The sequence below is a fragment of the Oryza sativa genome, chromosome 2 (assembly GCF_034140825.1).
Source record: "Oryza sativa Japonica Group chromosome 2, ASM3414082v1".
Lineage (NCBI taxonomy): Eukaryota > Viridiplantae > Streptophyta > Magnoliopsida > Poales > Poaceae > Oryza > Oryza sativa.
Window position 1 is genome coordinate 22729467 of NC_089036.1, and position 16082 is coordinate 22745548.

The 16082-nt window shown below is 44.9% G+C and overlaps 1 protein-coding gene and 1 non-coding gene across 5 annotated transcripts; one reads left to right on the forward strand and one right to left on the reverse strand.

Moving 5' to 3' along the window:
* The first annotated feature begins 10867 nt into the window (after positions 1-10867).
* Positions 10868-12707, forward strand: LOC4329768 (NAC domain-containing protein 4-like). Of its 4 annotated transcripts, none has more exons than XM_015767903.3 (4): positions 10868-10930; positions 11109-11370; positions 11520-11785; positions 11877-12707. In XM_015767903.3, the coding sequence occupies exons 2-4, from the start codon at positions 11118-11120 to the stop codon at positions 12480-12482; spliced, it is 1125 nt and encodes a 374-aa protein (XP_015623389.1). In that variant the 5' UTR covers positions 10868-10930; positions 11109-11117; the 3' UTR covers positions 12483-12707. The 4 variants fall into 4 exon arrangements, with proteins under 4 accessions (XP_015623389.1, XP_015623390.1, XP_066163369.1 ...); XM_015767904.3 differs by having other exon boundaries at positions 11880-12707; XM_066307272.1 differs by having other exon boundaries at positions 10868-11370.
* Positions 12708-15965: 3258 nt separating this feature from the next.
* Positions 15966-16037, reverse strand: TRNAW-CCA (transfer RNA tryptophan (anticodon CCA)). Its single transcript has one exon. It is a non-coding gene; the product is annotated as a tRNA-Trp (tRNA).
* Between the last annotated feature and the right edge of the window lie 45 nt (positions 16038-16082).

Consider the following 16082-nt stretch of genomic DNA (forward strand, 5'->3'; position numbering starts at 1 on the left):
TCCAACGCTCCCTCCTCTCTCCCCTTCCTCCTCCCCTTTTTCTCTTCCTACTACACCATAAATATTTAAATTTAATATTTGACTTATAAACTTTGGTTCTATAAACTTTAGGTGTATAAACTTTAGATGTATAAAAATTATATATATATATATATATATATATATATATATATATATATATATATATATATATATATATATATATATATATATATATATATATATATATATATATATATATATATATATATATATATATATATATGAATTCAAATTCAAATTTGAATCGGGTATATAAACTTTTGATTTATAAACTTTGGGTCTATAAACTTTAGGTGTATAAACTTTAGATGTATAAAAATACTATATATATAAAAATATTTGAATTCAAATTTAAATTTAAATCGGATATATAAACTTTTAATTTATAAACTTTGGGTCTCTAAACTTTAGATGTGTAAACTTAAGGTGTATAAACTTTAGGTGTATAAATTTACTAAAATAGGAAAGTAATGCGGTGCCAAAAAAGAAAACCAAGTGGAGGGGAGGGAATCTAATCTGATCGCCGCTAGCTACCTCTAGCGATCAATCGCTAGGTAGCATTTCCGCCCTTGAAACGCCTGCGGCGTAGGAAAGTACACCGAAGGTTCCTCAACTTGTCATCGAGTTACAAAATCGTCCCTCAACCACAAAACCAGATACCGGACGTCTCTAAACTAACAAAACCGTTTACTTTAGATCCTCCGATGGTTTTGAGCCCGGTTTTATCTGACGTGGCAGCTGAGTCGGCGTGGGACCCACGTGGGTCATGTCAGAATGCCAGATCATCTCTCCCCCCCCCCCTCTCCTCTCCCTTCCTCATCTCTATCTCTCACTTCTCTCCAATTTGATGGCGACGCAGGCGACGCGGCTGCGGTGGCAACGGGCGGCGCGGCGGCGGTGCGGGGAGGAGCTGCGGGCGGGCGGCGGGGGGAGGAGCGGCGCGCGGGCTCCCCCGCCGGCCGCCACCCACGAGGCGGCGGCGCGCGGCCGGCGAAGCGGGCAGGCGGCGGGCAGAGCGGCTGCGGCAGATGCACCCGCCGCACGGGCCTGCCGGAGGATCGGGCGACGGCGCGGGGAGCGGCCGGCCGGTGGAGCAGACGGGGCGCGGGCGTGCGGCGGACGGCGGAGGTTGGCGTCGGCGTGGGCGAAGCGGATGACCGGGTGGGACTCGCGGGCGGCGATGTCGACGCCGCGGAGGTGGACGCGACGAGGTCGGGGTAGGCCTAGTGGTCGGGACGGTAGAAGAAGAGCGGCATGGGGTGGCGGGAGCAATGGCGCTAGTGCTTGGTGGTCGCGGCGGAAGGCGTCCGTGGCGATAAGGTCGTGCAGACGCCGCTGCAGCGGGCCACCTCGGCGGCCGGCATGCAATCAAAATAACAAAGTATTACCGTTTGTTATGGACAAAAGCATGAAATTTTATTCAGAATAGCTCATGATTGTAATGTTACCACATTCTGTTCACTCATAGCACAAATTGACTCTGCAGTGCACACTTACTAACAAAATACATTAGGAAATTTCATTGAATTTATCCATGCAGTTTGCATTGTTTTTGTATCAACAACATCTGTTTGGTTCTGCTTTTATAGTTTTATTTTGAACATTAACAGGCTAACTCTAACTCATATACAACTGGAAGGCATCATCCTAACTTCACCAGCGCTGCATGCAGCGGGCCACCTCGGCGGCCAGCCGTTTGCCGCCACAGCCTGGTTGCCTCCGTTCGCCGCCGCAGCCTGGTCGCTTCCGTTCGCCGCCGGCTCCTGGTCGCCATGCTCCTCGACGGCGCGAGGATCGTCGACGGCTGCTACATGGCGAGGCGCGGCCCCGCCGCCATCAGCATCCCCAGCGTCGAGCGGCGCGCGGTGGAGGAAGCCGCCGCCAGCGACTCCACTCAGCGGAAAGAGGAGAAGAAGGAGGCTGCCACGGCGGCTGCAACGAGGATGCGGACGGTGGCGTTGCCTCCGCCGGCACGACGCCGGCCGCCGGATCCCCGCCCCCGCGGGGCCTCCTCCCCACCCGTTGGCCGCCCTGCCGCCTGCCGAGAGCCCGAGATGAGCACAGGGAGAGAAAGAGGATGAAGAGAGAGGAGGGGAAATAAGAGAGAGGTGATGAGGTGGCAACCTGACATGTGCATAGGTCCCATGCTGACTCAACCACCACGTCGGATAAAAGCAGGTTCAAAAACCACCGAAATATATAATGTGAATGGTTTTGTTAAGTTGAGGGATATGATATATCTGGTTTTGTGGTTAGAGGATGATTTTGTGACTCGATGACAAGTTGAGGGACCTTCAGTGTACTTTTTCCGCGATTTTTCGTGGCATTTCTCCCGGCCCAGCATAACACGGGCCATCGACGCGAAGGTTCTGGGCTGCCTAGAAATGCAGACCCAGTCCATCGTGCGTGCAGCGTTCCGTATCGAAAGGCTGAAACACAAGTTCAGGAGCAAGAAAACAAATGAAGCTGACGATTGAGGTTGCTGAAAAATCTTGTTTCAAACGAGAGAAATTGGCGGAAAATCTAGTCGTGTTGTGCTACTATTATACTCTTTGGTCTACCAATCATGCAGACAGTGAGAAAGTGACCGTTGTCAAAAGTATATAGTAGTTTGGATCAGCAAGAACCATACTGGTACTGTTTACTGGTTCAAAAAGTTCTGGATACATGCGTACTTTAGGGTCAATGCTGCATGGATAACCTCATCATCATGATCTTGGACGGCGCCCAACTACTGCAATATGCCGATATGCTCTTGAATTGGCTGGCTAATTCAAGATATCACAAACTGCAGATATCACACTCTTCTTTTAGGTCAGCCATGCTTTTCTTCGGTTTTCCAGTAATGAGCTGTCTACCTTTAGATTTTTAGATGATGGGATGCCCTTTTGGAAATACAGGGCAAAAATCATCTATTGATCCTGACGGTTCTAAATGGTGGCCAATTTCAGTAGTAACCATGATGCCATTGAATCGATGTTACAGTTCTTCAACCGTATCTGTTGAACATAATGGAGGTGGAAAAAAATTTTATACTAAAGTTCAAACCCTGCTTGTGTTGAAAGCAAAAGACGAGTATTCATATTTGTGCATAAAGAAAATTTCAAGGGTACAATGCACAAGATATTTATTAAGCGTGATATGGCAAAGGCAAAGGTTTTGTTGGGGGAAGAGAAAGAAAGTATTCCTTCCGACTCGAAATAACTTCACCTTTCACCATTTTCTTTGTTCCAAAATTATATTTTTTTTAGCATCTTAGTCGTTCCAAAATAACTTTTTATTTCAAATAATCATTGCATTGGAGTTTGTCGAGACACTGAGTCATGGATAAATAAGGGATACGGGGAGAATATTGTTTTCCTGCCTATCCTAAGAATGAGATGAGCTCGAATTGTAAAGTATGTGACGTGGTATCTCAATGAATAATAATCATCCTCTACTATAGGATCTGGAACGGCTTATATAGCCCCATATGGTACATGCGAAATTACATTAATGTCCTTGAGGGTATATTGGTACATTTGGACGACTTAAGGGACTACTGGTGCTAGCTTGCAGGAGTGGTTGGAATGGTCCCACGACATCTTATTTTGGAATATTCCGAGGGATGGCGTAGCTATGAAGCCTCCCCTTCAACCTGACAAGTTCTAGCTGTCCCCTATAGCAAAACTCAAACAGTGTATGGTGGGTAAGCACAACTTTTCTTTGAACCATTTACCCTTTGCCTTCATCCAAACATGTAGGAAGCTTCAAAAAGTATTAGCCGTTAGTCATGAATAGTTTGATGTTGCCTTTGGGTGGAGTGGAAGGTGCAGCGCGTAGTCCCTGGTACAACAGAATTTGTCAAAATGCGAGAAACAATTATATTGGGAGTAGATAACAGTGGCGAACCAAGAACGATAATTACCAAGGGTCCTTAAAAAACATACTAATAATCTAATTATTGACTGATATACTAAGTAACATGATATAGTTTAGTTAGAATTGGATAATATATCCGATGCCCTTTGACCCCCAGAAAGGAGAACATAACAATGCCACTGCATTAGAGATAAAGTGAGGATATATAATTGTATTGAGATTTGATGAAGTGATGAACACTCTATAATTGCATTGGGATTGATGAAGTGGTGGAACTTTTTTTTTCTTTGGTATTGATATACGTAGTATGTAGCTAGGAGGAGTGAAAAAAAAATTATTTTGAGATAAAGTTAATAGTTTGTTTTGGCTAGTTGTGTAAACATGCTGGAGGCAACAGACATGAAGTAGTAGTAATAGATAACACCTGAAGTGGGCAACCAATATTGTTTACAAATAAGATTTGACAGGGAGATTATTTGACCACATATTATCTTTAGAACAGCTTACTTTATGTTGCTGACATAATATCATTTTCACTAGTGCTAGCTAGCATTACTTTCTGCCTGCACAAGCTGCATTTCAATTAGAAGCACTCAGCCTCGTGGACAGATTATGAGATTATTTTAGATGGAATAGAACCACAGGGTGCATTTGTCCATGGTATGATGAGCACTGCAGATCTGCAGTAGTTGAGATTTTTTTTTTCTTGATCATAACTTTGTAGTTCTCAGGGACAAACGCCTGCATTGAAGAATGTAGATTATTAAAAAAACAAAACAAATGTCAGGGACAAACGCCTACGTTGGAAAATTCAGTCTTAATGTCGTATGTGCAGTAGTTCAGCTGCACTTTTTTTATATCTTTGAGGTGATATATTTTTATTGGAAAATTCCTTCTTCTTGATGACATATTTGATGACAATTGACCTGCAGTCCTGCTCCTGAAGCCAGTGACGACGTGAAACAGACAGAATAGAACAGCTTGCTAGAATCCTGAGTTTTTTATTTGCTTTAGGCTAGCGCTGTTTAGTTATATAATCCTTTTTCGGGAATACTGTTTAGTTATATAATGTCTTTTCTGGATCTCTGATGATCGCATCTGAAGAAGTCAATTGCGTAAAGCCGCCTTGCAACCAACCAAAAGTCAGAAATAATAGTTGTTCAGGTAAGGAAAAAAATCCGAGAGAGAGAGAGAGAGAGAGAGAGTAAGCACACAGGAAATCCCGTCCCTGCAAATTGAGGTCAATGGTCTACAGGCTGCGTTCTGAACAACTTATACAGAGATTTGGTGCGTGGTATGTAATTTTCAGTCCAGTTGCAACCTAACATTTCAGTTCCGGTTACTATTTAATTTGTACGTAGATTCTGATCCAAACAACAAGTACGAGCAAACTATATGTAGGCATCATACCCTTCTTTTTTTTTCTGAAACTTCACGGATCGGTGCAACGCTGGTGCCTGCCTTCCCAGAATTGAACAATCCTTCCTGAACTTTTTATCATTGGACTTCTGAAATTCGCTTGCAGTTTTCTTACAGCACTTAAACTACTCCTGTCGGCATGCCACTTTAGTGGACAGATCAATGTCCCCTCCTGCCCTGCAAGTACACACAACTCTGAATTCTGAAACTACCAAACGTGCTTGCCATTTGTTTTGACAATGGACGTGTGATGATCTGTCGGAATGCAGGGCACAGCGCACCGAAGACTTCGCATGCAGCAAAAGGCTACGAGCTAGGTGGCATCGCAAGGAAGCTGCCGGGCCAAACGGATAGCATTGTTAACTCAAAATTAAGCAGACCAGCGGATGGATCAGTCAGAAACTCCGGCTGTTGGACCGGCCGAACTAGCTAAGCTAGCTTGCTAGCTAGCTAAGCTTTCTCTGCATATCGATAGCTTAGCTTCTTTGCCTGCAACTCTGCGTTGGCCAAGGCAAGCGTGAGAGAGAGGCGTGAGATGGCAAGCAAAGAATCGGATCGATCGCGAGTCAAAAATGCAACCCACCAACACCTAATTTGCTAGTACTACCTTTGAAAAAGGTCTTAGCTAATTAAGTTTGCTACTGTGTGTGCTTTCAGAGCTTCAGAGTTTCAATGCTCAAGAACGATCTCGTTGGAGATCGATATCTATGATCGATCCTGGCTAGCCTTACTGGCTCTGCATCATGCATGCCATGAGATCGACTACTGATTCTGATCGTGACGGCAGAGAAAGCACCCATGCATCGATTGATCTCTCGACCGATCGATCGATCACATGTCACAATTTGTGTTGCTCTACGGGAATCTCTCTCTCTCTCTCTCTCTCTCTCTCTCTGATGATGATTCGTTTGACCTCGATTTATTGCTGGTCGCGTCGTCACAGCGAAACATGCATTGGACGCGAATGATGAGATGAGACGGCAACATGTAAAAACCGCAGTTGGCTCGATCGAGATGAGCCGAAACTGATAGGCACAGCTAAACACGGCGAGAATTAATTAAGGTGCTGTGTGAGAGTTCGAGAGGCTGTATTAATTAACTGCTAAGAAATCATGAAGGCATGCACGACCGCTTTATGAGAATGGAAATGGCGGTCTTAATCTCATCTCAAAAAAAGAAAGTAACGGGTCCTAATCACCATGATCATAGATATCGGTGTCCAAAGTGTGGTCGAGACCAATCTAGCATGGGTACGTGGCAACGAAACTTAGTTTATTTTGCTTCCCGATCGACACTAGAGTACAAATCTACAGTATATATAATATCAAGAGGAGAAGAAAACAAGGAGCAATATAAATTAATGGAAGTAGATAACATTCATTAATCGAGCAAGATCGTACCAGCACGTACCCAGTACGTATAACTGTATAAGACGGTGATCATCAATCGTGTCGGGTTCATGCCGTGCCAAGTAATTAAGCTCCACGAGATCCCGTCGTCGTCGATCGAACCAAGCAGAGGCCACGCCTGGTTTTACATGGACGTCTATACGATGCCATGTTAAATTTAATATTGACGTATCTATTGTCTAGTTGTTGTACCTTGATACGGATATAACAAATACAGTTAAATTAAAAATGTGACCGAACTAAAGAAAAGAAGAAAAACTGACGTCACGCAATCAGAGATGCCCTGAGCTAACGCGTGGCCGCGAGCCAGGGCCGCCGTATGTAACACACATGTGGCTAATCAACGTGACAACGTGATACATGAGAGCTACACGTACGGTACGCTACGTCGTGCTTAGCCAGCTGCAAGTGCACAGTGCACTTACGTGACCTACCTGCATGCGGCTCACGTACGTACGTCCCGACTCGGCCGGCCGATCGTGCAGGGCCCCTCGTGCTGCACGTACGTACGCGATCGTTACACGCATCCAAGAGGACACCTGTGCGCCGCGCCCGTCGCGACACGTACGTACGTGCCTACTTACGCAACGCAACGCGGGCGCGCGCTAGCTCGCACGATCGATCGGCCGTCCGCCGTCCTGCCCCTCACGTCGCCGTCCCGCACGGAAAAAGACGCTATCGATCGCGAGAGATTGCGCGACCACGCACGTACGCCGGCATCCGCCCGCCCACCCGCGCGCGCGCCTAGCTAGCCACCATGCATCCACCAATAAAACCAGCCACCCCTCCCCACCCACGGCCCACGCCCACGCCCACGCCCACGCACGCACACCCGCGCGCGGCACACACGTCACACGCGCGCGGCGCGCGTACGTGCTTCCGTGGCAGGAGTACGCGTGCACGTACGTACGCGTCGCCGTCGCGCACATTGGCAGCTACTACGTACTACGCGGCTAGCTAGATGGATGCGCGCGTTGAAATGTTGGGTAGCCAAAGGAAAGGGACCGCACCAAGCCACCAAAGACGGGGACGTGTGTACTGTAGACGGATGGCGAGGACCGGAGAAGAGGCGGTACGTGCTACAGTGACCGGTGTTCGTGTTCCATCGCTCACCGCAATATCCCATATGCATCTGCATCCCCATCACCGTATCCCCGTGGTCAGAAAGGCCCAAACAAGCTAATTAAGCATGGATCCGTCCATATCTCTTGCAAATATCGATGATTAATTAGTCGTGATCACCGGAGATATTTTTTCAACCTACGCTTGGCAGTTAGTATATTGTTAGCTCGTCTATGTACAAGGACCAGTGTTAATACTCCCTCCTTCCCATAACATAAAAAATTTTAGGTGGTTATGATATATCCTAGTATAATAAATTTGAACAGACGGAGAGAGTATATTGCTAGCTTGTCTATGTACACAGTGACACTGGCTGCAGCAAGTTTAATTGTGCTCTTCGTTTGTACCGCGCGTGTGGGCATGACAACTAGTACTTTTTTCTGTTCTATAAAAATAAACATAATACAAAATATTGCATATTTTAGTAATATAAATGTAGATATATGTAATAATTATCTTTTGTGGGATGAAAGAAGTAGTTCTTGCTGTCACTACTTCGTAACCTTTCACGTTAATTACGGTTGATGACTCAGCTATGATAAGACATCCACGTATGTTCGCACTAATCAATCCCGATCGTTCCAGCGGCATGCACGTTCCAGTTCCACTTCCACACACTGTATACGTGAGTACGAAAGGAAGCTGTGGCTTTAACATTGTTTACGACGAACTGACCAACTAGTAGCAACTAGCAACCAAGCCATGTCAACTTAGAAAATACTCCCTCCATTTCAAAATGTTTGACACCGTTAACTTTTTAAAATGTTTGACACCGTTGACTTTTTAGTACGTATTTGACCATTCGTCTTATTCAAAAAATTTAAGTAATTATTTATTCTTTTCATATCATTTAATTCATTGTTAAATATATTTTCATGTACACATGTAGTTTTACATATTTCATAATTTTTTTTAATAAGACGAACGGTTAAACATGTGCCAAAAAGTCAACGGTGTCAAATATTTTGAAACGGAGGGAGTAGCTATAGTCTGCATGCTGCCTTAATTACGTACGTGGAGCTAGCGGTGCACGACTGGGTGCAATTAATCTCTTGTCCTTGAAAACGTGCTACTTTGGATACACAAGAGTGGACTACTATTCATCTCTTGTTTGAATACATGACCTTCGAATTCCTATCTAGAAATGTTTGATTTCTTTTTTTTCAAGGCCGGCCAGACACAGGTAACACTACTCCAGTACTTAGCTACAATGTTGATTTTGCAGGTCAAACAATTAATCCGGATTGAAAGTCTGGATCAGTTTGGTAGCTAGATGTGTACGTGGAGCTAGCCACCGTACCCATAGTGTGGTTATTGTGCCCACAGTATTCCATTGCCCATATTTACTCGCGGATAAATGCGTATAGAATTCGGATTCTGTTGTTTAAGAGATAAGGATGACAAATTAGATCGTCCTTGGTCTCTTCATCTAAGAGAACTCTAATTCTGCGGTTTTGTAGATTTAATTTACCTCTACAGCATTAGATAGTCCACTGGGATGCAGTACTATATTTTAACCATGTGGTGTACGTTTCTTCTTCGCGTACCCTGTTATTACAAACAAATACAAAACGATCGAGAGACACGGGCAGAAGTTTGGTTAAACAAAAGCGAGAAATGAGTCAAGTTAGAATCTATATATATCCATGTCATGACTGACAGTGTGGTATATTGCACGGTAACTTCGCCAAAAGACTCTGATCCTCGCTGGCGTGACTGCTGCTAGCTAGCTATAGCAGCCACCGTATGATGAGACCGTACGTGTCTGTTCAATCGATGGATCCAGGAGACGACGAGCATGCAGAATATATTATTCCTGATTATCTAGTAGCCCCGGATCACGCCAGATCGACCGATGCCCCAAACTCGATCTGCAGGCCACGGGTTCGATAAATCTGACGAGGCCGGGACGACCATGAACTGATTTCCCTTGGAGTTTGGATGCGTGCGTGTGCGCGGTGCCATACGACGCTAGCTGTAAGCTAGCCGGCAGGCGGCAACCTACCCACGGACCCACCCATTCCGCCAATCCGCCATGCGCCCATGCACCCGTGTTTAACTAGCTACCAGATGTGATTTTTTTAAAAAAAAATTGAACTCTTTAAATTTTTAATTTTAAAAACAAACAATACTCATTTCTAAATTTGAAACCTTTTGAACGTGCCACTTTACCTGACGTGATGAAACAATATTATCACATCACACGCAATTGATGTGACGGTTTTATCTTGTCACTCGGGTGTTGCTAGGGCACGATGAAACAACGTTGCTACGTAAGCCAAATTGATGTAGCAAACAATGTTTCGTCATATTAGTCTAATTGACGTGACCAAATTATTCAAATTTAAAAAAAATAAGTGAAGGGTATTTTTTTTAAAAAAAAATGGTGTGATGCGGTGTTGCTCCATGTGGCTACTTGCATTGGTGCCTGCGAGTGCGAGCATCACTCATTTTGTGGTATATCCTGCGGTATCTGTTCGGTTGGCTTGGTGACCTATGCTAAGTTATTTTTCGACCAGACACTACGAGTAGGGCAGTACGTATATGAGTAGTTTTACCATCATTTATATACGTATGCGTGCAAATGACATATAAATCTTTTGCATATTCTTATCTTTTTATTATTATTAAACTTATGGCTGTGTGTCTTATGACAGAAGCCGGAGATGTAATCCATTTCTATTATCTATTTTTTTTTCATATTCCCAAAAGTAAAAAATGGACTGGAAGATATTACCACATACAGGGAACTCCTTGCAAAAAGGGTAACCACTTTCCAATATTGATTTTGTCTAATAAGTAGTTATTGAACTGAGTGATGATGAGCTAAGGTAAAAGTAGCTAGTCCCTGTAAGTCAAAAAGGTTAATTTAGCGGATCAAACCAACCCCCCTTGCAAGCTGCCGGCTGGTGTGCACAATGGCTGTTTGTTCCTTGATTGCCACGTCTCTTTCCATCAAAAAAATCAATAGTGCTTCCAGTAGTATTTAAGCCCCCACCATGAACCAACCCCTCAGCTTTTGTTTTAATTTCCCCCTTAACCACTTCATCACTTCTCTCGTCGATCTAGTCTAAAAGGTTAGCAAATATCCTCTCTCTCTCTCTCTCTCTCTCTCTCTCTCTCCTTTTCTCGTTCTTCTTTGTTCTTGCTAGCTAGCTCGCTATTGCTAACTCGTTTGTGTTAATATTCTGGGTCCTTTGCTTAATGGTTGGTGTTGGTTTTTTCTGATGAATTGCTCGATCGTTTATGTGTCAGGTTTAGTAGATGCGATTAGCCAGGCAGCAGCAGCAGGTGGTGGTGGCTGCGACGATGGAGCATGACGTGCACCACCACCGGCAGATGATGCAGCAGCAGCAGCAGCAGGAGATGGACCTGCCGCCGGGCTTCCGGTTCCACCCCACCGACGAGGAGCTCATCACGCACTACCTCCTCCGCAAGGCCGCCGACCCCGCCGGGTTCGCCGCGCGCGCCGTCGGAGAGGCCGACCTCAACAAGTGCGAGCCATGGGACCTGCCATGTAAGCCAAGCTTAGCTAGCTACTCTCGATCTCTCTCAAGTCTCAAACAGTCGCGCGTACGTATGATCGCTAGTGAGTAGTACTAGGTTTGATTTTTCATGTGATTTATGGGGGTGATCAGAGATGTGTGTGTACGTGTGCGCATGCAGCGAGGGCGACGATGGGGGAGAAGGAGTGGTACTTCTTCTGCGTGAAGGACCGGAAGTACCCGACGGGGCTGAGGACGAACAGGGCGACGGAGTCCGGGTACTGGAAGGCGACGGGGAAGGACCGGGAGATCTTCAGGGGGAAGGCCCTCGTCGGCATGAAGAAGACGCTCGTCTTCTACACCGGGAGGGCCCCCCGCGGCGGCAAGACCGGATGGGTCATGCACGAGTACCGCATCCACGGCAAGCACGCCGCCGCCAATTCCAAGGTACGTACGTGAGCGTTGATTTGGTTGCACGCGCGCGCGTTCGTGTGTGCCATGTCGCGATCTGATGGGTGGTCTGGTTGGTTGGGTGCAGCAGGATCAGGAGTGGGTGCTGTGCAGGGTGTTCAAGAAGAGCCTCGAGCTGGCGCCGGCGGCGGCGGCGGCGGTCGGCAGGAGAGGCGCGGGCGCGGGGACGGACGTTGGGCCGTCGTCGATGCCCATGGCGGACGACGTCGTCGGCCTCGCCCCGTGCGCGCTCCCGCCGCTGATGGACGTGTCTGGCGGCGGCGGTGGCGCCGGCACAACCTCGCTGTCAGCGACCGCGGGCGCGGCGGCGGCGCCGCCGCCAGCGCACGTGACCTGCTTCTCCAACGCGCTGGAGGGCCAGTTCCTGGACACACCGTACCTCCTCCCCGCCGCCGATCCCGCGGATCACCTCGCCATGTCCTCCGCCTCGCCGTTCTTGGAGGCCCTGCAGATGCAGTACGTCCAGGACGCCGCCGCCGCCGGAGGAGCGGGCATGGTGCACGAGCTGCTCATGGGCGGCGGCTGGTATTGCAACAAGGGCGAGAGGGAGAGGCTGAGCGGCGCCTCGCAGGACACCGGCCTCACGTCGTCGGAGGTGAACCCCGGCGAGATCTCGTCGTCGTCGCGGCAGCAACGCATGGATCATCACGACGCGTCCCTCTGGGCCTATTGAAATATTCATTCATCATCATTGAAAATTGCATTAGCCATTATTATTAGTACTGTTGGCCACCGATTATTGATTGTGTTGTAATATTGGTATTGTTGATTATAATTAATTAGTACGCCAAAGAGACAAATCACAAGAGAACGAAGTGTGTATGCTGTAGATTAATTCCGTATGTTTGTGAAAATATTCTTGAACCCAAGTGAATGTTACTAGTGCTTTTCAGATGCTCATGTTTGGAGCGCCGAATACCGACGCCAATCCTGTCAAATCGCACAGTTGTTTGATGCAGAATTCTTGGTACGCAGCTGATCTCTCAGAGTGAGAGAGGAGTGACCTCAGCCTGAAACCTAAAAACTTGAGTTTGCGGTTGTGAAAGGCTAATCCTGCATTAATACTTAGTGTTTGGTTCTGATACTGTCAGACAGCAGCCAAATCACTCCCATTTCCTGCTGCTTTTATCCATTGGCTCACTACACATTATGTATGTCCGTATCAAAATATAGCAACCTCTAAAAATAATTTCTTTTCTCAGAATTTAGCAACATCTTCACCTGCTACCCCATGTCAACAAGTCGTAATAATCTTTTAATTTCTTCGCATACTCTTCTTATTTAAAGCAATTATAATCATATATATCATGCTTCATTTTAAATTTCATCTACTTCTTTAATCATCATGAAAATTCTAAAAATTCTTATATTTTAAAACTAATAGCTTAACATATCTTATCTAGCTAGCATTTGCAACAACAAGATATCATACCATGGCAGGCTCCATCATCTTTGGCCCTTTCGATATGATCTCCCAACACATGATCGAATAGGAGTATTATATATATAAGATCAACCACTGCTGCAGCTGCATCGCACATAGTCGGCATGGAAACATCCAAACAAACAGTATTGCCATATTTCCACCATTCTCTGGTTTCCCCATGACTCGTCCCGATTTGCGTGGAGCCCAGCAAGATGGAGATGTAGCTCCGTGTCATCTGGTTTTGTCGCCATGGCAAAGCATGTAGTACTATAGTGTCTAGTGATCGATCATTCGATCTGGTGCTGGTGCCATCATCCGAAAGCTCTTGTTGCTTTCAGTCCAACATGTATAGACGGCCGTGCAGTGCAGCAGCAGAGGCTCCAGCTGATCATTTTTCAGAGATATAAGCTAGTACTGCAGTACTGTAGTAGTACACACTTTTTTTTTCTTTTTTTTTTTTGGTGGAGAACTTGCAGTACTGTACTACTGCTGCTGCTGCTATATTCTAACAGGAAGCGCAGTTGGTTCACCAACCTAAAAAGAAATAAAAACCATGAACCAGTATGACCAAATCACGCAGCGACAGGTGTGTCGCTTCTAGATTTATGCTCTGAAGTAGCGCAGTGGAAAGGGGATTATCTTAGCATATCCCTTCGCTTTTGTTTAAGTGTGTCGCGTATCTTTGGACATCTCTCCTTCCTTCTTGATAGAATGATAGGCTCCTGAATTCTATTCTCACCTGTCGATTGCGGTCTAAAACTAAACTAATGAAAACGCATCAGGTGCCGGGATCGATGCATGAATATTAATCAAGGGACATTTTTGTTTTGTAACATTTGTGTAGTGTGTCCGGTGCTGCTCCACGTGTTTGTATGCAGATGTGTACGTGCAAGCTCAGATCGATTGATCGATCAGTCGTTGTTAAATTAATCGTGATGATTGAGAGATGAAGCTGACCATGTACGTGTGTGGAATATCTGGGGATGATTCCCTACTAGAAATTAGAAGAAATCAAGTCTCCTAGTTAATTATCCAATCCTACAGTTTCACACTCGGGTTCGTCAGTGGGGTTGGTGCAAAGTGCCTAGTTAACCATTTGACGCAAGGTGTAAAATACTCCTACATAGCGAGACCAAATGCAGTATTATATACTCCCTCCGTTTCAAAATGTTTGACACCGTTGACTTTTTAGCACATGTTTAACCGTTCGTCTTATTTAAAAAAAATTGTGAAATATGTAAAACCATATGTGTACACAAAAGTATATTTAACAATGAATCAAATAATATGAAAATAATAAATAATTACTTAAATTTTTTTGAATAAGACGAATGGTTAAACACATACTAAAAAGTCAACGGTGTCAAACATTTTGAAACGGAGGGAGTATATGTCACTACTCCTACTTTTTAGTGGTTAATGAAACCTAATATAAACTCCTTGGACTCTTAAAAGAATTCAGAAGTTAACCTCAAACCATATCCAACTTTAATTTGGTTTGGGGTATCATGTGTACGTATATTGTTGGGATGTCGAGATCAGCCTCAGGCTCTACAAGACGAACTAAATTCCTTAAATATTCTTTTTCGTACTCTTTGTGGCGATCGCAAGTGGCTGAAATTAAAATTGTGGACAATCTTTAATTCGTACTAGCACTGATTAATTGCTCTATCAGTAATAGATCTTGACGATCTTGGCAGACGGTTACATGGTTAATATTGGCATCTGGTCTAAATATATATATATTGGCATCTAGCTATGCATTGAACATAGTCGGGATACGTCACGGAAAAAGTACGTGTATATAGCTCTCAGCATGCAGGCGACGAATATAGGCAGATATAGAAGATTGATGTTGCTTCAGGGTTCAGACAAAACCTGGAGATACCTGATCCCAAGAAAATTATAGAAAAAGATTATACAATATCAAATCTAAAGCCGGAAAAAAGAAAGAGAGAAAACGAATGGGGTTGATGAAGTGCTTGTCATGCATTTGCCATTCCTCTACTAGATGATTTTGCCAGGAGTAGAAGACATGTTACACGAAATTTGAAAAATGGAAGAAATTTAAGATAAAGTATGATTCTAATATGATTCGCGTGTAGATCCAATTTAGACATGTCATAAAGGCTGATGGAATTTGTGTTTTAGAATTTGGGAGAGCGAGAGCCGAACCAAGAGGTGATCAAAAGATTTTTTTTAATTTTTATATTTACTTTTTAAAAGATTTTAAGAATAATTTCTCATTTCAGAATTTTACAGAAATATACTCCTCACGTCCTATCATAGGGCGGTGCTTATAAATCGCTCTACGGTATAGCGATCTATGGGATGTGGCACCCCGCGCTTGGGGCGTGCTGTGGCAATTTTGCAGGGCGTGCCACATCATATAGATCGCTATCAAAGGGTGGGAGGAGTATATTTTTGTAAAAATTTGAAACTGCAATTTATTTTTGTAAATCTTTTTAAAAATAAAATAAATTCTCTTAAATAAAGGGTCAAGGATTTGAGGCGAAGCGCACAAAAATGCATATTGCAGGATGGACCATAGACTATACGGCCCATTGGGACGTCAAATTGATTAAAGGCCCATGTCATATGGGCATATGGTGAAGGCCCATTAGGTACCTCAAGTTGGGAAAGGGCCCAGGTTGTATGGGCGGGTGAGGGTACGATCAAGTCTGGGGAAAAAGCGGAAAAAAAAAGGACCCGGATAATGGATCGGGGGTTTGAACCCGACGTGAATCGAACACGCAACCTTCTGATCTGGAGTCAGACGCGCTACCATTGCGCCACGGATCCGGTCATTGAACAATCGTCAACGTTCCACAATTTAGCTGGTAATAT

What these genes read in the sequence shown, in the direction of transcription:
- LOC4329768 (XM_066307272.1), top strand. Translation starts at nt 11,118, where the DNA reads ATGCGATTAGCCAGGCAGCAGCAGCAGGTGGTGGTGGCTGCGACGATG. An exon ending in CGAGCCATGGGACCTGCCAT is followed by an intron (nt 11,371 to 11,519) that starts GTAAGCCAAGCT and finishes GTGCGCATGCAG; the next exon opens with CGAGGGCGACGATGGGGGAG. An exon ending in ACGCCGCCGCCAATTCCAAG is followed by an intron (nt 11,786 to 11,876) that starts GTACGTACGTGA and finishes GGTTGGGTGCAG; the next exon opens with CAGGATCAGGAGTGGGTGCT.